The sequence below is a fragment of the Dendrobates tinctorius genome, unplaced genomic scaffold (genome assembly GCF_039654945.1).
Source record: "Dendrobates tinctorius isolate UK_male_01 unplaced genomic scaffold, ASM3965494v1 ptg000171l, whole genome shotgun sequence".
NCBI classification, from domain to species: domain Eukaryota; kingdom Metazoa; phylum Chordata; class Amphibia; order Anura; family Dendrobatidae; genus Dendrobates; species Dendrobates tinctorius.
This window is the reverse complement of record NW_027361838.1, coordinates 21165687-21189210: the sequence shown is the minus strand read 5'-3', so window position 1 is coordinate 21189210 and position 23524 is coordinate 21165687. Positions and strand designations below refer to the sequence as shown.

The 23524-nt window shown below is 43.3% G+C and overlaps 1 protein-coding gene across 5 annotated transcripts in view; it reads right to left on the bottom strand.

The window, feature by feature from the left end:
* Positions 1-21631, bottom strand: part of RALBP1 (ralA binding protein 1) — an 80030-nt gene extending 58399 nt beyond the window's left edge. The window contains exons 1-3 of one of the 5 annotated variants that reach the window (XM_073550960.1): positions 21511-21587; positions 21099-21154; positions 10224-10528 (exon numbers count right to left, since the gene is read on the bottom strand). In XM_073550960.1, the coding sequence (XP_073407061.1) occupies positions 10224-10467 (244 nt within the window). In that variant the 5' untranslated portion in view covers positions 10468-10528; positions 21099-21154; positions 21511-21587. Of the gene's footprint in view, positions 1-10223; positions 10529-21098; positions 21155-21263; positions 21425-21478 lie in introns of those variants that run through there. The other 4 variants (XM_073550961.1, XM_073550959.1, XM_073550963.1 and 1 more) reach the window with 4 other exon arrangements.
* Between the last annotated feature and the right edge of the window lie 1893 nt (positions 21632-23524).

The window sequence follows — 23524 nt, the reverse complement described above, 5'->3', positions numbered from 1 at the left end:
CCGCTAAGCCTGGACTACACCCTGACTGCACCTCTGCTATTATGGCATCAGCTTACTACATGCAGATACACCATTGCACAAGCCTCCCACTGTGAATGTATGACTGGGAAATAATCACACGGTAGTAAACATATGGAGTAAAAAGGGCTCTTCTCCCTGACTGCTAGACAGTGGCTATAAGGAATAGAATTGCAGGGTCCGGACATGTACACACCAGCCATGCCACCCAACTTCTAATTACATTCTTGCAGCCAAGAAAAAAAAACAAAAAAAAACAGGGTTAAAAGTGCCTTGATTGGGCGATCAGTGGGGGTTACTATAATGGGATCCACATGGATCTAACAATTATCAGCTATAGATAATAAAGGGACATTCTAGCCAAAAATATTTGTCAACTATTAACATGATAAACGGTTGGGAATTCATTTGATGGGAACAATTCTTATTAGGAGGGGGACAAGTAACCCCTTCCCTTCTCCACTTAAAAAGTGACAAAGTACGAAATTACTCCACTACAAAGACCGGGATGCCATCCTGAGGGCGGCCAGAAATAAAGATTCTATAATGGTAGATGGCCACAAAATATCATTTTTTCCTGATTACTCCGTTGAAATATCCAAAAGGAGAGCTCAATTCACGGATGTGAAAAGGCGCCTGAGGAACCTCCAAGTTTCATACTCTGTGCTGTATCCGGCTAGGCTCAGAGTGGTAGCTTGGAATGAAACATTCTTTTTTGAAAATCCTAAAGATGCTTCACATTGGCTGGACACGAATCAGCAACGGCTTAGACAAGAACAGCGACGCTGAAATATATTTGTTATGGCATGTGTCATCTAGGATCATTAGTTCGGCCATTGTCACTATAACATAACCACTATGGCCCAGTGGACTGTCCACTTTGTTATCCATTATTTGGTCCCGGTGGATCTCTTTAAAATTTCATATTGCCTCATTTTCTGTTTTCAGAGCTGTAGGCTCGGCTCCACCCTGCGGCTTCAGGATGGACTGGTGCTCTTACATTGACTTTTTTTTGTCATGTTGCGGTTGCAGTTTGTAGGGTGGTTAAGGGTGGGAAGGGGTATGGTGGTGGCTGTTCTAACTGGGGTTTTTCTTTTTCATAATTTTTTATGTGCTGCTGATCTTAGTGCTGCTCTCAGATGCAAAAACAGGTGGGATCCACCTGACAGTCATATTTGTTTATTCCATTTATCTGTCTCACTGTAATGACGGGTAAGTCAACTTTCTTTCATGGAATGTTCGCGGTCTGGGGGATGCTACTAAAAGGGTGGCAGTTATGGATTATATTAGACCCCATTTTCCTGCAATAGTGTGCCTACAGGAGACTCATCTGCAACAAGATGAAATATTCTTGACTCGTGCATGGATGAGCTCTGGATATCACTCATATTCGGGTTATTCTAGGAGTCAGTATTTTGGTCCATAGGTCTATCCCTTTTATATTGATTGCATCTACAATAGATCAAGATAGAAGATATGTATGTATTCACTGTAAAGTTTTTCATACGGAATTGTTATTGATAATAGTATATATTCCTCCCCCTTTCAATAATACTGTCATGAATATTATAGCTAGTATTATTGGAAGGACCCCTGGGGATCCGGTGATGTGCATGGCGGATTTTAATAACATCATTCACCCGTATCTGGATAAGCACAATGCGGATGCAAGCTTACAACATCACCCTATTTCTAGATTGGGGGAGATGGTGGCGGAGCTCTCATTGTTAGATCTCTGGAGAATTAAATATCCTAAGTCTTAGCAGTTCTCGTGCTATTCTAAAACACATAATACTCTATCTAGAATAGACTTTGTCCTGGGTTCGGAAGAAATATTGCACATGATGGACAAAATTGCATACTTACCCAGAGTACTATCTGATCACTCTCCCATACTAACTAGTCTTAACCTCTTACCGGGTTTGAGTCTCTCGTAATTTGTGGTCATTCAACCCTTTTTGGTTACAGATTGTAGACACAGCCGATCTCGCTTGCCCTCAAACATTATTTTCATGAAAATGGTACTGGTGAGGTATCGCTTAATATGATATGGGATGCTATGAAAGCCTGTTTGAGAGGGACTTTAATTCAGGGGGTTAGCAGGTCCAAGACTAAATCTAATCAGTTTGGAGTATTTCTTAGGGAACGCATCCAGGTGACAGAGCATAAATACCGTATATACTCGAATATAAGTCGAGATTTTCAGCCCAAAAAATTGGGCTGAAAGTCCCCCTCTCGTCTTATATTCGAGTCATATACAAAGGGGGTCGGAGGTGTCAGGTCATACTTACCCGTCCTGACGCTGTGTCTTGAGCCCCCAGCTTCTCCCCGTGCTCTCTCTTCCTGCCTTCAGCGGTCACGTGGTGCCGCTCATTAAAACTCATGAATATGCGCATATTCATGAGTTTTAATGAGCGGTACCACGTGACCGCTGAAGGCAGGAAGAGAGAGCGCGGAGAAGCTGGGGGCTCAAGACACAGCGTCAGGACGGGTAAGTATAGCGATACTCACCTGTCCTGCGTCCATGGCTGCTTGCTGCTGTCTGTCATCGGTCAGTGACTTCAGACAGCAGAGGGTGCGGTGACGTGGTTAGTGCGCGCCGTGCCCCCTGCAGTCTGAACGTCACTGACTGATGACGTGGCAGATAGCGGTGAGCAGCCATGGACGCAAGACAGGTGAGAATCTGACACCCAGCGACAGAGAGGTGAGTATGTCATTTTTTTATTTTTACATGCAGCGGCAGCACATGGGGGGAATAATCTTAAGGAGCTTCTAATGGGGGCAGCATATGGGGGAATAATCTATGGAGCTGCTTATGGGGGCAGTATATGGGGGAACAATATGGAGCTGCTTATGGGGGCAGTATATGGGGGAACAATATGGAGCTTCTAATGGGGGCAGTATATGGGGGAACAATATGGAGCTTCTAATGGGGGCAGCATATGGGGGAATAATCTATGGAGCTTCTTCTGGGGACACCATATGGGGGGGAATAATCTATGGAGCATTTCCCACCCTAGACTTATACTCGAGTGAATAAGTTCTCCCAGTTTTTTGTGGCAAAATTAGGGGGTCGACTTATACTCGGATCGACTTATACTCGAGTATATACGGTACATATCTACAGGGGAATCACGAGATTTGTTGGAGTGGAAGGAGGCACAAAAGGCGTATGACTCACATTAAAGAGCTAATACCAAAAGATTATTTTCACAGCACAGATTTTTTGAAGAAGGGGAGAAGGCAGGCCACCTCATAGCAGTAATTTCTAGGGCACAGAGGGGGAATTCATTTATTGGAGCACTCAGGTATCAAAATGGAGTATTGGTTAATTGTCCTGACAAAATCTTAACATTTTTCTCTGAATTTTATTAAGAGCTTTACAGCTCCAAGTTACAATATAACAAAGAACAAATAATGTCTTACATGGTTGGTATTTCATTGCCCACACTTTCAGACACGGATAGGATTTACTTAAATAGCCCATTACAGTTGGAAGAATTACAAGATGCGGTTGCATCTATGCCCAATAATAAATCACCGGGTTCAGATGGCATACCTGCGGAAATTTATAAAAAGTTTGGAGAGGTTTTACTTCCCCAGCTCCTTAAGACCTTTCAGGGGGAGGCTGGGACTGGCTCTCTACCCCCATCAATGCAGGAGGCTCTAGTTGTAGTTATCCTTAAACCAGACAAAGATCCTTTATTGCCTGATTCTTACAGACCTATATTTCTGTTGCCTACAGATGTGAAAATTATTGCCAAAGTATTAGCCACAAGACTGAACAGAGTGATATCTTTCCTAATCTATACAGATCAATCTGGATTTATGCCCTCCAGATAAACAGCAGTAAATATTCGATGGTTATATCTTAATTTACAATTACCGGCCGACAACTCAGAAGACAGGGTGGTCTGCTCTCTTGATGCAGCCAAGGCCTTTCATTCTGTTGAGTGGGTATTTCTCTGGGCTGTACTACATAAATTTGGGCTGAGGGATTCATTTCTCTCTTGGATAAAGCTCCTATATTGCTCTCCTAAAGCAAGAATTAAAGTTAATAGCCGTCTCACTACTCCATTTCATTTGGGCAGGGGTACCCGACAGAGGTGTCCCTTGTCTCCATTGTTATTCGCTATGGCCATTGAACCCATGGCAGCAATGATTAAATCTAATCCAAAAATAACGGGGTTTCAACGAGGAGGACTAGAGGAAAAGGTTGCCTTATATGCCGATGACACATTGCTTTTTCTGGCTAATGCATCTCATGCGCTGCCAGAGGCCATGAGGGTGATTCAGGAATTTGGGCAATATTCTGGGTTGAGGATCAACTGGGGCAAATCAGCACTTCTACTGGTGGATAATACAGCTAATACATCCAATTATAATTTTTCAGGCCTACGCGTGGTCTCACAATTTAAATATTTGGGGGTACAAATTACACCGCGGGTCAGTGATTATGAGAGCCTTAATCTCCTCCCCATTCTTTCTAGGTTTAAGCTTAAGAAAGATATCTGGCTACGTTTGTCCTTATCGGTGGTGGGACCTAAAGTACTGCCACACTTAGCGATGTACCAGCAATCCTGACCAGCGATATGACGCGGTCAAGATCGCTGGTACATCGCTAAGTGGTCGCTAGTGAGCTGCCACACAGGCAGATCTCACCAGCGACATCGCAGGGGTCGGGGGTCACTACTTACCTGTCACACTAGGCGATCCTGACGTCCTCCCGCCCGCGTCCACGCTCGTCTCTCCACAGGAAGCCCAGCAGGAAGCGGACGACGAGAAACGGTCCTGGACGTTCTCGCGCGATCAGCGATAACCAGCGGGGGAGCGGTCGGAGGTAAGTATCAGACATAGCGATATCGCTATAACGTCACAAAAACCAGTGACGTTATAGTGAAATCGCTTAGTGTGACAGGCCCTCTAGTCAAAATGATCTGGATGCCTCAATTACTATATACAGTATGCTACACAATTCACCACAATGGATCCCGCAAAGATTTTTCCATAAGATAAATTCACTATGTAGAGAGCTAATATGGGGTAAAGGACCTCCACGGATCAGATTGGAACTTTTGCAAAGAGAAAAAAGCAATGGGGGTTTGGCTGTCCCTAACTCATGGGTTTACTACACGGCAGCACAGTTACTACACATACACGGTTGGGATGATCCTGGGGAGGGGGAGCTCAGCGTCAATTTTTGCAACAATACTTTGATTCGGATAGTCTCTACGAGCTATTGGACTGAATTCCCTACTCTGCTGTTAATACACAAACTATGGGAAAAAGTTAAAAAATGCAGGATATCCATGGGGTGTCTCGGTATACTTCTATATGGAATACCCCTTCCCTTTCTAATCACAGCCACTTGGAGGGTTTTGAGACCTGGGCCCGAAGAGGGATACGTAGATATGAACATATATTGGAGGGAGATAGAATTAGAGATTTTACTCACTTGCGTATGGAATTTGGGATTCAGAATTTTACAAGTATTTACAACTGACACGCGTATCAAGCAGAAAGCCTCATTGCAGGAAAACCAATGCAACAGAATAAGATTATACATCGTATTGAAAAATCCACATGAACAGCTGGGATGATTTCTCATTTATATTGGGACATACTGCATTTGGTGCTTCTGAATCATCCTGTACGTGTGAAGGAGAGGTGGGAGCGAGATATTGGTCCTATTGAGGGCAATTTATGGTCAGAAATTTTAGAAAGTTCCCGGACTCTCGTTGGAAGAAGCCCATCGTTTGTCACATTTATATGTAATTCATCAAGTTTATCGCACTCCCAAGTTTTTGTTCGATATTGGAGTTAGGCCCGATCCTCTTTGTCCAAGGTGTCGAACAAACACAGCCACCCTACTGCACATGTTATGGTTGTGTCCAAATCTTGAAGCGTTCTGGAGAGGAGTAATAGGGATAATTAATAGAGTATATTCGGTTGAGCTGAGCAGAACCCCCTTTGTATGTATCCTAAGATATATAAAAGACTTGCCAACAGAAGAGGTTGGGAAGTTAGCTGTATCTAGAATGCTTTTTATGGCCAGAAAATTGATAGCCCAGTATTGGATCTCCCACCAAACCCCCTCAATTGCAGAATATGTAATAAAAATTAACTGGTTAGTTAATTTGGAAAGAAGTATATATCGCAAGAGAGATTCTATTTCCAAATTTGAAAAAATATGGGCATTTTGGATCGATCATTCTGGTCTTGCGTCGAGAGCTGACCAGGCTCAGGTTGGGTGTATCCTGATACGATGATATAAAGGTGGAACAAGATTTGACTCTGACAGATATTATTACATGATAATTTGATCTGGCTTACAATAAGGAGACTTCAGATATGTAGCTCTTTAACTGAGACTAAAGGCCCCGTCTCACTAAGCGACTTACCAGCGATCCCGACACCGATATCAAGGTGTAAGGATCGCTAGTAAGTCGCTATGTGATCGCTGGTGAGCTGTCACACAGACAGCTTCACCAGCGATCAGCACAGCGATGCCGAGCGCCCGGCATCGCTGGCCATCCTGTAAAAAATAGAATCAAAACAAAAAATATAGTCATTCTCACCTTCCGACGTCGCGTTCAGTCATCCCGCCTCTCTCCACGCTCCGGCCCCAGTGATCCTTTGCACGAATGACCGCGAGATGTCACGGTCTCGCGGGATAACAAAGTCTCGCGGTCATTCGTGCAAAGGATCACTGGGACCGGAGCGTGGACAGAGGCGGGATGGCTGAACGGGACGTCGGAAGGTGAGAATAACTATATTTTTTATTTTTTTTTTATTATTTTTTACACCTGATCGCTGGTCTCCCGCTGTCACACACAGTGATGCGTGCTGGCCAGCGGGAGACCAGCGACCAAAGAAATGTCCAGAGGTTTCTTGCAGCGATCAGCGATACCGGCAGGGGGCCGCTCGCTGATCCCTGTCACACACAGCGATCTCGCTGGTGAGATCGCTGTTACGTCACAAAAGTTGTGACTCAGCAGCGATCTCGCTACCGAGATTGCTTAGTGAGACGGGGCCTTTATATTAACCTGTTGTTGTTAACTTCCTCTGTACTATTGTAACAATTTTGGGAGTGGCACTACATGTAATCAGCTGTACCATTTTACCAATAAAATATTGTTTGCATTGGGGTTGTAAACTGGGGGGAAGGGGGGGGGAGCGGGGTTAGAGGTGTATGTACCTCTATTGCGGGTTGTTTTCTTCTTTGTTTTTCCTTTTTGTATTAAAAATTTCAATAAAAATTACTTTAATTAAAAAAAAAAAATGACAAAGTACCTCTTCCCTACCTAGCAGTCAGATCCGGATTAATCGAACATTTATTCCCAAACCACTGGATAGATGGTAAAACATTCGTTACTGAAACACCCCTTAGCCCCCAGCTTGTTTTCACCAGGTCAATTTTTTTTTTTTTGTTTTTTTTTCTTTTAATTCTGACCACTGCCACTCTTTATGAGGTTATAATTCTGGAACACTTCAACATATCCCCTTGATTCTGAGACTGCTTTTTCGTGACACGTATTTCATGTTAGTGGTAAATGTTGATCAATATAATTCACATTTATTTATGACAATATTGAAAATTAGCCAAAAAAAAGTTCAAACTTTGATTATACCCGTAAACCAGATATTTATAAATCACACAAAATAAAAACATTTCCCACATGTCTACTTCACACCAGCGTCAATTTTTGAAAATTATTTTTTTTTTTTTTGTTAGGAAGTTAGAAGGGTTAAAAGTTTATCAACAAATTCTCATTTTTGCAACAAAATTTACAAAGCCAATATTTTTTAGGGACCACATCCCAATTAAAGTGACTGTACGTGCCCGTGTGACAGAAAACACCCAAAAGTGACACCATTTTAAAAACTGCATCCCTCATCCTGTTCAAAACCACATTCAAGTTTATTTTTTAGGAGCTTCACTCGAATTAAAGCAATGTGGAAGTGAAAAAAAAAAAATTAAGTTTTACTTTTCCCCCACAAACATATTGCTTTAGCCCCAAATTTTGCATTCTTAATAGGGTAACAGGAGAAAATGGATTATACAATTTGTTGTGCAGTTTCTCCAGAGTTCACAGATACCCTATAAGAGGTGGAAATCTACTGATTGGGCGCATGGCAGGGCTCGGAAGGGAAGGAGCAGCATTTCACTTTTGGAGCGCAAAATTGGCTGGCATAGATAGCAGACGCCATGTTGCATTTGCAGAGCCCCTGATGTCCTTAAACAGTGGAAACCCCCTACAAGTGACCCCATTTTGGAAACTATACACCTTAAGGAACTTATCTAGATGTGTGTTGAGTACCTGGAGCAAACAAGTGTTGCACAGAATTTTATAACATTGAGCCGTGAAAATTAAAAAATAAATTTTTCCCGCAAAAATGTTGCTTCTGAGAGAGAAAGCTTTTTAATTTCTCCGCTGATCGGGGCTTATTATTTGAGGGATAAAATGACGTTTTCATTGATACTATTTTTAATTCCATTCGACTTTTTGATCGCATTTTAATCATTTTTTTTTGTTTGGCAGTATTATGAGAAAGCATAGTTTTTTGCCTTATTTTTTTACAGTGTTCACTGAAGGGGTTAACTAATGGTTCAGTTTTATAGGTCGGATCGTTACAGACACGGCGATACCATATGTGTACTTTTTTGTTCATAGATGAAAATACTATACAACAATAGGTATATTTTATTTATTTTGTGATATTTTTAAAAATTTGTACAATTTGTTCTTACTTTTTTTTAACTTAGTCCTTCTATGGGACTTTAACTTTTATTACACAACCTACAAGAGACAAAATGAGCAAAAACCATGCTGTAACTAAATAAGTAAAAAGCAAAAGTACATTAAAAACAGTATTACTAAGAACTCTGTTATTTAAATCAAAAATAGCATAAAAGTCGTCCCTCTGTTGACAAGGTGACCCTGATCGGGATGGTCCTACACTGTCTAATATTAAAACAGTACCATATGTCAGAGTTGACCTCAGTGTGTGAATAAGGGCAGACAAAGGAATGGGCCCAATCAGTGAACACCAGTCTGGGGAAGCCTTTAAATACAATTTCCAGCTCAGGAGAGGGAGGCCACACCACGGATGGCACAGAATGCAAAAGTGCAAAGAAAAAACACAGAAATTGAGCTTGGTCTAAGTTGGCATACATGCAGCACAAACGAATGCTCACGTTGGCCAATGTGAACATGTGTTTATGTGCTGCATGTATACCAACTTAGACCAAGCTCAATTTTTGTGTTTAAGCTTTTATTAGTCTGATCGCTAACATAATGCATTTCAATGCACAAGCACTACAATGTTTTATACCCATCAGGGTGACGCTGACAGAATCCCCTTAGACCATGCATCTTTCACATCCTAGTCTCCCAAATGTTGTGATCGATATAGATTGCAGCATCTAGGCATTCAAAGCCCAGGGTTCGAATATCGCGTAAGCCAAGCTCTCGATGGTGATCGCTGCGTGCACAGCTCCTGTGCAGCGCACGATCGATATGGTGGAACCATGCATCAAAGGTCATGAACCCTTACCCGACTATGAGGTATGGGTACGTTAAAGGTCGTGAAGCGGGTTAAAGAAAAACTGCCATTTTAATTTTTATTTTATAAATCAATAACACACATGGAAATGAGCAACTTTGTAATAGATCTTATGAGAGAAATTTGCTTCTTTCTCCTCCTGAACTGATCATTCACTCTCAATTCACAGTAAAAGCAGTCTTCGGTCAATAGACTTTTCCAGATCCGAGATGGCAGTTGGTGCTCATAAAGTTCTTTAGAGAGTGGAGGGGAGAGGCGCAAGAGGTTCTGCTTCCTCCTACCCCCCCCCCCCCCAACTGCTGTATAGAAGGTTATCTGTAGTATCTGACATCTCCTATCTTAGCAATGTAACATTCTGTCTTCACTGAATACAAATTTTACCTGTGAATTGGGAATTTTTAGAAACAAGATCAGTCCCGGGAGGAGAAAGATGCAGATTTCTCCAATAAAACATATTATGTGTACTATTTTCATATGTATCAGTTATTGAGCTCCTTCTGATGTTGGGAATCCATTTCTACACCCTCCTAAACAGATTTTCATCAAAGCAAAGAGCGAGTTGGTTTACAAAAATGACAGCCATTATTGTTATTAATTGGGTCTGTGATAACCATAATGTGAAGCTCCTGTATACCTACTTCTTTTCTCCTTCTTCTTAAACTTTCCTTTCTTCTTGCCGTGGTCTTTCTCGTCATCAGACACTACATCCGGGGGCTCGTGGAGGATGTCATGAGGAGGTGAGGTCTCTCCGGTACGGTACAGTCCAGGGAATTTTGTTGGGCTGATTTCTTCAGAGCTAGGTGTACGAGCCAGTCCCCCTCCATGCTCAGCCCTCCGATGTTCACTGGGGCTACTGGTGGGAGGCAGAAAGCACTCGGTCATTCTGCCGATGACAATCTAATATAGGAACTGAGCCCGGATTTCTGTTACCTGTCCATTTTACCTGGTCAAAGACCAAAAAAAACAAGTGTTATATGAGTGATGCATTTATGCTTCAACCAATATACTGCATATTCCCACTGAGTCAATTACAGGACATTTTCTTGTAACCCGTCAGAGCTACTATGTGCATGTACACTAGCAACTGAAGACTTAAGCTCTTTCAGCTGGTTCACATTACATGGACAGGTGAACAATAGAGACGCTTGTACCAAATACCTTAATTGCTTACCTTGTGACATGCCGATTGTGTGGTCACATGATAGATGGCATTTGTATCTGATATTCACTAGAATGACTGCTTTTGGTGACTGATGACACTGAAAATTTGGGGGCAAAGTGCATGAACAGATGTAAAACCAAGGAAATGACTGCATCCATATTGAGAAAGACTTTCCCAGTAAGTGTAGTCCTAACTTTAAGCCTTGGTAAGAAAAATCTTCCCATGCAAATCAATGCAAAAACCACAATCACATCCAAAGATTGTCGCTGGATCCGAAATGGACTTCAGGGCAGAAGCTCAAATCTGTATGTAGTGCACTAGAGCTAAGCATAGACAATAGATAAAGGCAAGTCGTGTTTAAACCCCAATGTAACAATGACTATGTATTAATGTGTGTTGCCGTGCATTGTTGCTGCAGTTAATTCAGGAATTTTTATGGGCAAAGATCTCCGATTGAACAAACAGTTCTTGCATTAGAACATAACATTGTAAAACCCAAACGGAGATGTTATCGATCAACAAGGAAGATAATAAAGCTCATCAGAGCCATTTGGAATCCAGTATGTACCAGAAGCAGTGTTCTATTAAGATTAGAATTTTATGAGTCCAAGTGTACCCAACCATTAAGGCAGCTACACCTTAGGTCGAATACAAACATCTGTTAAATACGGTCCGTGTACAGATCGCAATGCACGGACTTGCTGTGGTTCTCCTGACCCAAACTTAACAGTCTCATACTCCTATGGATTCAGCCTTACACTGAGCAGTGTGATACAGGTGCTTCTTTCTCACCATTAAATTAGAATATCAAAAAGTTAATTTCAGTTCTTCAATACAAAAAGTGAAACTCATTATAAAGAGTCATTACAAACAGAGTGATCTATTTCAAGTGTTTATTTCTGTTAATGTTGATGACTATGGCTTACAGCCAATGAAAATCCGAAAGTCATTATCTCAGTAACTTAGAATACTTTATAACACCAGCTTGAAAAATGATTTTAAAATCTGAAATGATGGCCTACTGAAATGTATGTTCAATAAATGCACTCAATACTTGGTTGGGGCTCCTTTTCCATCAATTACTGAATGAATGCGGCGTGACATGGAGGCGATCAGCCCGTGGCACTGCTGAGGTGTTATGGAAGCCCTGGTTGCTTTGATAGCAGCCTTCAGCTCATATGCATTGTTGGGTTTGGTGACTCTCTTCCTCTTGACAATACAAGGTCAGGCGAGTTTGCTGGCCAATCAAGCACAGTGATGCTGTTGTTTCTAAACAGGTATTGGTACTTTTGGCAGAGTGGACAGGTACCAAGTCCTGCTGGAGAATGAAATTTCCATCTCCAACAAGCTTGTCGGCAGAGGGAAGCATGAAGTGCTTCAAAATTTCCTGGTAGACCTCTGCACTGACTTTGTTCTTGATAAAACACAGTGGCACAGTGGACCTACACCAGCTGATATGGCTCCCCAAACCATCACTGATTGTGGAAACATCACACTAGACCTCAAGCAGCTTGGATTGTGTTCCTCACCACTCTTCCTCCAGGCTATGGGACCTTGTTTTCCAAACGAAATGCAAAATTTACTTTCAGCTGAAAACAACACCTTGGACCACTGAGCAACAGTCCAGTTCTTTTTCTCCTTGGCCCAGGTAAGATACTTCTAGCGTTGTCATCAGTGGCTTGACACAAGGAAAGCGACACTTGTAGCCCATGTCCTGGATACGTCTGTGTGTGGTGGCTCTTGAAGCAATGACTCCAGCAGCAGTCCACTCCTTGTTTATCTCCCCAAAATGTTTGAATGACCTTTTCTTAATATTCCTTTCAAGGCTGAAGTTATCCCAGTTGTTTGTGCACCTTTTTCTACCACATTTTTTTCCTTCCACTCAACTTTCCATTAATATGCTTGGATACAGCACTCTGTGAACAGCCAGCTTCTTTAGCAATGACCTTTTGTGGCTTCCCCTCCTTGTGGAGTGTGTCAGTGACTGCCTTCTGGACATCTGTCAAGTCAGCAGTCTTCCCCATCATTATGGAGCTACTGAAACAGAATAAGGGGCCTTATTAAATGCTTTTTTAATGTTTTCTGTTAATTATTTTAATTTACGGCGATAATGACTTTTGGGTTTTCATTGGCTGTAAGCCATAATCAACATTATCAGAAATAAACACGTGAAATAGATCACTGTTTGTAATGACTAATATATGAGCTTCACTTTTTGTATTGAAGGACTGAAATAAATTAACTTTTTGATGATATTCTAATTTAGTGAGAAGCACTTGTATATCAGGAGTAGCATGAGAGACACGGAAGAGCTGTCAATCTGGTTACATGGGCAAAAAGAGTTAAACTTTCATAAAGGATTATTCAGCCATTCTGATATGGATTCGGATATGGCTTTTCATAGTAAATATAACAGACTCATCAGGTTTCAAATGTCTTTAGTAACGTATACAGTTTGTATTATGAATCTGGAAACAGATGCTCTTAAAGTGAATCTTCACAAAATAACCAACTGATCTGTAGCAGGTAAGCAAAGCTCTATTGGCTGACATGTAACATCACAGCACGCCTAAAGACCACAGTGTCGTGTGGTTACAGGGTCAGGAGGGAAGGTCTGCCAGTATTTCCTAGCAGTTGTGGCTAGCCAGGGGAGCGTAATAAATAATAGGTGGCATGCCATTCCGCTCTAATTGATAGTAAATATAGTATTTCTTACTAAAATGATCCGTGGGGGTGCTGAGTGACTCCCTTAAATCTTACAGTGAATTGAATTGGACAACTAACACTTTCTAGAAAAATGGAAGGGGGAAAAAAAAAAAGCAGTTTTGGTATATTTCTTTTGCATTTGATATAAAATTATTATTATGACGTAGCCATAACTGGCTTGTTTTTGTGGAACAAATTCTTTAACGGAGACAATTTTCATTTAGATTACTACATGTTATTGTTTGTTAAGATGAACAATTTTGCAGTTTTTTTTTTTTTTTTTTTAGATTTTGCTATATTCTTACTGCAGTTGAAACAACATCAGAACTTTCTGGAAAATGTCAGAGATAGGTTTTTTTTTCTCCCCAATGTGATTTTTTGGATAAATAACATAACTTGGTACAGCAAAGTGTTATTGGCAGTCAGTGGTAAACGGAGAAGCAATTTATGAGGCACGGCCTAATATGTCTTTGCTAGGCCACCGACTGCCAAGTTATGTTCACTCCTGGTCATTATAGCGGGAAGTCAGCCGTACTGGGAGTAATTGGAAGTCCATTGGTGGGAAAACATTGTCAAAATGAATTTACAGCAATGCCAAAAGCAGCAAGAGGTAAGGCAATAGCTCAAACGCCACACCACAGTTTCCAATCGAGGTCACATAAATGAAAGGGAAAGTGTAAAGAACAACCCAGAAGTGCCAGTGTCATCAACATAAAAAGTGCCAGCGCCAGACAAGGAGATCCAGTTTTATCAGCAATGGCTATATTCACACACAACAGATCTGTTGCACTTTATACAAATTAATCAGGACGTATAAAGTCACAATATATGCAGCAACTACATCCCTGTCCAGATGTATGGAGTGAATATTTCACTTAAGGTAATTTAAGCAATAAGTTTCCCATCACTCCCCAAAACTAAAAAAAAAAAACCACAATGTATTTATTTAGGGATTCCGTAGAACCCCAATAAATAATTACAAAGTCAAACTTCAGTATTTTTAGAATTTCCCTTTAATTTCTGTTTCGAATACATTATGTAAACTTCAGGATTTGCACTACGCCTGGTACAATTTTTACTTTAGTGGTCAGACAATAAGAACATTCATAGATTAAGAGGGGGTAAAAAAAAAAAAAAAGTTAAGCACCAGCTGCACATTTCCCGACATATCGGCCACACGGCTCCTGGGATTTGTCCAGCTCTGGGTAATTAAACGAGAAATATCCCATTCCTATATAATCTAACAACTTTACAGGGAATATTTCTTGTACACAGCCGATATCAGCGCCATGCATCGACAAACTCCTCGGATTACTACACCAAGCTGCCCACAGCCTTTACATAGCAGAAGCTAACGGTATTCCGCCCGACACCCCCATACTCTACACCGAGCGGTAACTGCCTCGTCCTTTTCTCTGACATCTTCCATCAAGGAAAAATTGGAAGTCCTCAATACGTGATCAGACAGTCTGCAAAAATGGATATTAATCTAATGTGTGCAGCCAGGGTAAGGGGTTGTCGAATTAGAGAGGTTCCTGATACAGGACATCATTACTGCGGAGTGTGAAGGGGGCTGGCTGACTGCTCAATTCAGTGGCTAAGTCAAGCACTATTCTCTGCCATGGTTAGCACATAGTCAGAGAAGTTACCAAGTTAGCAAATGAAATAAGCAGTCAGCCAGTCCCCATCATACTGATGATTTACCGATACTCTAAGGAGAGATGTTCCTGTATGTGCACTTGATCAGGAATAGTAGCGTTCTGGAAGCAATGTATTTTTGCTGCGTCCTACATACGCACTTGTCTTTTAACCATGCGGATTTACCGCGTCCAATGACAGTCTATTCAGGGACAGTATGCAGAGGAGACAAACCTCTCAGCTACAGAAATTCCCATGCTGCAGCTCAGAAACCCGCATTGCAGATCAGTTTACGCAGCATTAAAAAGACGCACGGTAGGCATGAGAGTTCTATATATCCCATCCACTGTGCTTGTAATGTAGAATGTAATGTAGAAAGAAAATGCGCCACATCCAAAATATTACTATTCCTGATTATGGCCACTAACTCGTAGTTTTCTGAGTGTCGCCGTTCTGAAACAATCAGAACTTAAGGCCCCGTTACATTTAGTGATGCACCAGCGGTCCCGACCACGATCTGGCCCGGTCAGGATGGCTGGTGCATCGCTAAATGGTCGCTAGTGAGCTGCCAAACAGGCAGATCTCACCAGTGATGCAGCAGCAGTCGGCGGTCGTACTCACCCGTCAGATGCGGCGAGGGTGACCGTCTTCCGCCCGCGTCCATGGCTTGCTCGTCGGCGCCAGCAGGAAGCAGACGACGAGAAATGGACCAGGCCGATCTCGCGCGATCAGCGATAACCAGTGGGGGAGCCGGTCGGAAGAGAGTATCACATGTAGAGATATCGCTGCTGCGTCACAAAATCGGTGACGCTTTAGCGATATCGCTATGTGTAAAGGGCCCTTTAGATTTAGCTCGAAGCAGAGCTCTGAGAACGCTAACCTCGCCCCTACGAGGCTCTCGGTGTACATAGCTATAGACAGTAAGCTGCTAATCACAGGAGGTGGCAGAGTCAGATCAGGAGTCAGTGAATCTGTGTCCAGCAATGATAAGCTCCTATCATTACAGGTAAACAAAATGACAGAGCTTGATAACAGGCATTGTTGAATCTGTGTTTTAACTCCTACATCATGAGGTCTTCAGCTTACATAGCAAAAACCTGCTGACAGATTCCCTTTAATGTCCAAAATGCATCAATTAAATAAAGCCCCCATTACAAATAGCGATCTCGCTAGCTAGATCGCTGATGAGTCAAAAGTTTTGTGATGCAATAGCGCTCTCACCAGCGAGATCGCTGTGTGTGACACTGACCGGCCCCCCTGTCTAACGCTGATCGTCCTGGAATGGCCAGGACATTTTTTTTGATCGCTGGTCTCCAGCTGGCCAGCATGCATCGCTGTGTGTGACAGGCGGGAGACCAGCGATCAGCGCGCTGGTAACTAAGGTAAACGTCGGGTTTCTAAGAGGTGCGCAGCGCTTAGAAACCCAATATGTACCTTAGTTACCAGCGCGCTGGTGCAGGGAGCTGGTAACCAAGATACAGATCGGGTTTCTAAGTGCCGCGCGCTGCTTAGAAACCCGATGTGTACCTTGGTTACCAGCTCCCTGCACCAGCGCGCTGGTAACTAAGGTACACAGAGGGTAACTAAGCGACGTGCGTCACTTGTTACCCTCCTGTCGCTGGTGCTGATCGCTGGTGAAGATGCCTGTTTGGCAGCTCACCAGCGATCATGTAGCGACACACCAGCGATCCTGACAAGGTAATGTCGTTGTCGGGATCGCTGGTGCGTCGCTATGTGTGACGGGGCCCTAAGTGTTCCTCAACCCCAGTCCTAAGGGCCCAATATTAGATCATATCTTCAGGATTTCCTTTGTTTTACACAGGTGATGGAATGCTTGCCTGTACAATACTACGCGAATCCTGAAGACATGATGAGTTGGTGGGCCTTAAGGACTGGGGTTGAGAACACTGCATTAGATAACCAATGCAAATAAATGCAGAGGGGCAATTGACTATTAAAGGGCTCGCCCATGTTCAATTATTTGTCAGTTTTTAGAATGGAAGTAGAAAAAAAAATAATGCACTTTAATGGAGCCCAGAAGGACCCCCTAATAATAAAGGGGCCCATCTGTCGCAGTTGTGCAATGGATCAATTTTGAACATTGGGATTGTCCAGTACTTTATATTAATGGCCTATCATTAGGATAGATCATAAATATCAGATCAGTAGGGGTGTGACAACAGGCACGCCTGATGATTAACTGTTCTTTGCGCTGGAAGTGGCCAGATGTGCTCAGCTGCGGGACAAACTACACAGCTCCATCAGCTGTGTAGTGGCTGCAGCCCGGTACTGCAGATCCACACCTATGCATGTGACTAGGGGTAAATGTGCAGTAGTCCACTGTGGCAACTACACAGCTGACAGAACGGTGCAGTTCTGCTTCGCAACTGATTACTTCCAGCCACTGCCTCTGTCAAAAATAGCTGATTGGTGGAGGTGTCGGGTGTAGTGCCCCCTTCAATCCGATATTGATGACCCATCTCAATGATATGCCATCAATATAAACTCCCGAGTTTATACACTGCTCAAAAAAATAAAGCGAACACTCAAATAACACATCCTAGATCTGAATGAAATATTCTCATTGAAAACTTTGTTCTGTACAAAGTTGAATATGCTGACAACAAAATCACACAAAAATCAATGGAAATCAAATTTATTAGCCAATGGAGGCCTGGATTTGGAGACACACACAAAATTAAAGTGGAATGTAATGTCCTTAAAACAAGTCAAAATGAGGCTCAGTATTGTGTGTGGCCTCCACGTGCCTGTATGACCTCCCTACTGTACAACGCCTGGGCATGCTCCTGATCAGGCGGCGGATGGTCTCCTGAGGGATCTCCTCCCAGACCTGGACTAAAGCATCCATGATGTCCCAGATGTGCTCAATTTGATTCAGGTCTGGAGAACGGGTGGCCAGTCCATAGCTTCAATGCCTTCATCTTGCAGGAACTGCTGACACACTCCAGCCACATGAGGTCTGGCATGGTCCTGTATTAGGAGGAACCCAGGGCCATCTGCACCAGCATATGGTCTCACAAGGGGTCTGAGGATCAACTCGGTACCTAATGGCAGTCAGGATACCTCTGGCGAGCACATGGAGGGCTTAGCGGCCCTCCAAAGAAATGCCACCCCACACCATTACTGACGCACTGCCAAACCAGTCATGCTGAAGGATGTTGCAGGCAGCAGATCGCTCTCCCCGGCGTCTACAGACTCTGTCACGTGCTCAGTGTGAACCTACTTTCATCTGTGAAGAGCACAGGGTACTAGTGGCGAATTTGCCAATCTTGGTGTTCTGTGACAAATGCCAAGCGTCCTGTACGGTGTTGGGCTGTGAGCACAACCCCCATCTGTGGACGTCGGGTTCTCAGAGCATCCTCAAAGAGTCGGTTTCCAACAGTTTGTGCAGACACATGCACATTTGTGGCCTGCTGGAGGTCATTTTGCAGGGCTCCTGTTCCTCCTTGCACAAAGGCAGAGATAGCGGTCCTGCTGCTGGGTTGTTGCCCTCCTACAGCCCCCTTCACGTCTCCTGGTGTACTGGCCTGTCTCCTGGTAGCGCCTCCAGCCTCTGGACACTACACTGACAGACACAGCAAACCTTCTTGCCACAGCTCGCATTGATGTGCCATCCTGGATGAGCTGCACTCCTGAGCCACTTCTGTGGGTTGTAGAGTCCATCTCATGCTACCACGAGTGTGAAAGCACAACCAACATTCAAAAGTGACCCAAACATCAGCCAGAAAGCATTGGTACTGAGATGTGGTCTGTGGGTCCCCACCTGTAGAACCACTCCTTTATTGAGGGTGTCTTGATAATTGCCAATAATTTCAATCTGTTGTCTATTCCATTTGCACAGTAGCATTTGAAATCGATTGTCAATCAGTGTTGCTTCCTACGTGGACAGGATTTCACAGAAGTTTGATTTACTTGGAGTTATATTGTTATTTAAGTCGCAGGGCTGTGGAGTCGGTAAGCCAAACCTGCGACTCCGACTCCTCAATTTCCCTTACACCGACTCCAACTCCGACTCCGACTCCCACACATATTGCTTATATTTAAGTGAAAAATTTATTGTAGTACAATGTGAACCTCAGACATTTAATCATTTTTATGATCCAATAATCAAGATATTTAGATAGAACAGAATATATATTGGTGTACTACCCGGTTTTCATTCTTTTTGGTACAGATACGATATGGATAGACAGATATGGATAAATGGATAGATAGAGCAGATTTCTAATCTGCTTTTGCTATTGAGTAACATTATCTATGAGCTCAAAAACCTTTCAGGTGATGCGGTTTTTTAAATAGATGATCAGCTTTTGCAGCTGAAAAACGTATCCTCAAAAAACACAGGAAAAACGCTGTGTGTGAATGTAGCCTTAGATCAGGAATATAACAGCCATTTATAGGACATTTCATAACTTTCCCAAATTCCTATGAAAAAATATTCAGCACATCCTGCATTGAATTACTGTACCCAATTTATTATATATTTTAGGAGTCGGAGTCGGTCCATTTTATACCGACTCCAACTCCACCAAAATGAGCACCGACTCCGACTCCACAGCCCTGTTTAAGTGTTCCCTTTATTTTTTTTTTGAGCAGTGTTGTTGCCCATTTGTCTATTCCTCAAAACAGAATGGCCATCCAGAACGTCTGAACATGGACCATGGCCTAAGGTTATCTTCTTATTTCCTTTTATCCTTTGCTCACTTACATTTGAAGTCCAGAAAACTGGCCCAAATCCCAGAGTTCTCAAAGGCTTCAGATGCAAATTCTGATGGAGCCACTGATATGAGGATAATACACACGTGAACACAGCCTAAGATGTTTATATTTATATGAGGATCACAGTTTAGTGCTTTACTTTATGCCTTCTTACTATATGCTCTCTAACCTTGCATGAAAGAGGCACATATGGTACCTTATGACAATCCTGTAATGAGCTATTCCATGGTAACTTACGTTACATTCACAAGCCAAAAACTGAGTTAACAATGGCTACAAACTGTTCTTTGAAGGCAACTTACGTTACAACACAATGTAGTAACTTGCATTACAAAACTGATGGCAACTTACGGTACAATGCTGATGGTAACTTACGGTACTATACCAATACTTCATATGAGAAGTAAACTTATTGAAACGTAAGTTACTAACTGTTGTAACATAAGTTATCATGGAATGGCCCTAATGCAAAACCAGAGATTATAATTTTATTTCCTTTCCTTACAGGTTATTGGGAATAAAAATATTTTTAGTAATTGTGCTACATTAAACATATTCCAGCATTTGTCTTTCACAGGTGCTGTGCTTCCCTGCATATTTATTCATTTTTTATGAGGAATTGTGGGCATAATTCAGGTGAGTATCATCCAGAAAAAAAAAAAAGAGACAGATAAGGGTACTTTCACTCTGCGTCCAAAATCCCCAGTAAAATGGGAACAGGAGTATGTGCCAGCGGGGTCATAGTGCTGCCAGAGTGCACGTGTGCCCTGTCGTGCAAACTTTCCGGGCATATTACGCCTACTGGAGGCGGACACCCAGGCATAGCCTTCCAGTGTCAGAGCGAGGTTCCCTAGATTTACAATGTGAGGGTGAAGTCAGACGGCTGTATACATCGGACTGCAGGCACGGCCGGTGGCTTCATGTATTTCTATGCAGCTGTCGCACTAGGGCAGGGAGAGCCGCCGGCCCGTCCGTGCACTGCAGTCCCATTTCTACGGCCGTCTGACTGCGCCCTAACAGCGACTTCTGGGGTCACAGCGCAGTGGGGTCCGGAGAGTCAGAACTTCAGTCACAGGACTCGGTGCTGGACACAGGGACGGCGTCCTATACACCTACACTACACCCATAGGATGGATTCCTAACTCTGCAGCCGACAATACGCAATGTCACAAAAGTGTTAATAAAGTCCAACTGCAAAAAACTATTCTTAACCCCAAATCCAAGAACGTAAACACAAACGGCTCCGCACATGGGTGCGATGTCCTACCTTTATTACGGCACAGTACAGACCGGGCAGGCTGGCAGCGCTTTCCACGTACAGCTCTAAATAAGAATGTGAAAATAAAGCCTTTTCGCCTCCAGAATGGAGACCCCCAGGGCACATCGCCCACCACAGTACGGTACAGAGACACAATGATATAGATCTGCATACCTTACAGCAATATTAACTCACACTGACACCACACACTCGCATAGGACGACTAGATGGAAACGTCCCAGTGGTCCCCACACATATAGGGCTGCGCTAGGACACCTGCCGGGACCGCACTGCCTATGTGCAGCTGCACAGGACTGCGCGCCCATAACACAGCGGAGGAATACAAGCAGCGCAGCAGCACTCTCACAACACAGCGGAGGAATACATACAGCGCAGCGCCTTGTCAGCTCAAGCCTCTCACCTGTGTCCTCCCCCTCCGCCTCGCTCTGTCACTATGAGCCAGGCTTCCTCTTCCTCTTTGGACTCGGCACTCGGCAGGAAGCGGCGTAGCACATAGTTCTCACAACAGGATATTGATAGGGTAAACAAATGCCTCTAAAATATGTCTCTAATTTAGAGACCATGACTCCATTTTTCCGGAGACAAACCGTTATACTTCACAAATAGCTGGTCGGTCCCCGCATTGAAGGCAAGTGGAGTAGACAGCTCTGTCCGATACATGTCGGCCTCTAGTTCCAAGAAAATCTTTTTTCCATGACTGCGAGCACTCCTTAGTCATGTGACCGCTTGTAGCAGCCATGTTGTGGTTGGCACACAGGGAGATGGGTGTAAATATTACATCTGATTACATTATTAGTGTTTTTACTTGCTTCAGTGGTCTGTGCCGCCTCTTAACCCATAGTGAGATAGGAGAGTAGCAGGGAATTGGGAGTAGTGAACTGTTATACAGTTAGGTCTAGAAGTACTTCAAGTTTGGGCACTTTAGCTGTATATACCAATTTTAATGTGTGGCGGGGTTATTGAGTGGGGGGTTAATGAGTGGGGATGGGGATGGAATTAATTTGTGGAGGGTTAATGAGTGGGGATGGAATTAATGTGGGGGGTTAATGAGTGGGGATGGGGGTTAATGTGGGGGATTTGGAGTAGGGGGGTACATAATGTGTTGGGGGATTTGGGAGTATGGATGGGGGGGTTAAGGAGTGGGGATGGAATTAATGAGTGGGGATGGGGGTTATTGTTTGGGGGGTTAATTTGTAGGGATGGGGTTAATATGTGGGGGATTTGGAGTGGGGGGTACATAATGTGTGGGGGGGATTTGGGAGTGGGGATGGTTATTTAATGTGTGGGGGATTTGGAGTGGGGGGTACATAATGTGTCTGAGGGATTTGGAGTGGGGATGGGGGGATTTAATGTGTGGGGAGATTTGAGGAAACAGTATGGGGGTTGGGTGCAGACAGTATGGGGAGCGAACGGGTTAATGTATGTGGACACAGTATAGGGAGTCAGGGGTATGTGTGAGCAGACGGTATAGAGAGTGAGGGGGTAAATATATGATGAGACAGTATGGTGAACAGAGGGATGTTAGAGGAGGGAGGGGAATAGTGTGAGGTGACAGTATATTGCAGATATTTTTATTCAGGAGCATTATAATGACACTTCTATCTTTAAGGGGATTGTGTGGAGATTTGCTGCAGAAGACCGGAGAAGATGGAAGTCTGCAGAGATGAGATGTGGATGAGAAAACTCATCATGGGGTCTGGACAAGAAGAAGAAAAGGAGAACGACTCCAGAGACGTCATCTATAAGGTACCTGGATGTAAATATTTGTGATACTGACTTATTCTCATGTTTTTATTTGTTAGGAACATTAAAGGGGTTGTCCAGGTTTGTACGGAGTCTGCAGTCATTCTATGTGACTGCAGACTTCTGAATTCTCACAGTGCTCACTGAACGCTGTTAGGATTCTCTCGTACCGGTAATTTACATACATGCGGTCACATGCTGACTAGACATGTGTGGCCTCACTCAATGAAAATGAACGGAGCGAGGCCGGGCACGTCTAGTTGGAAGGTGGCCAGAAGTATATAAATCACATACTTGTGCTGACATGACTGTACATCGGCAAGGGAGAATCCTAAATGTGTGCAGGGCATTCATTGTGAGAATTCAGAAGCTGCAATGTCAGGGCTCAGCTCTGCAGGTTCCAGTAGTCATCACATGGACACGTCACTCATATGCGATTTTCATAGTTATGGTCCTGTGACAACGAGCTTCTCTTCCTGCTTTCAGTTTTTTACTGAACTTTGAGAGCATTAGGGAGAGCAGCTCGTGGGTACATGGCTAAATGTGCAAGTCGCATATGTACTTAGTGTGGGGGGGGGGCGCCGAACCTAATTCTTGCCCCAGGTGCCAGGAAGCCTAGATGCGCCTCTGATACCAAACCATACTCCATATACAGTTATATAATGAATATG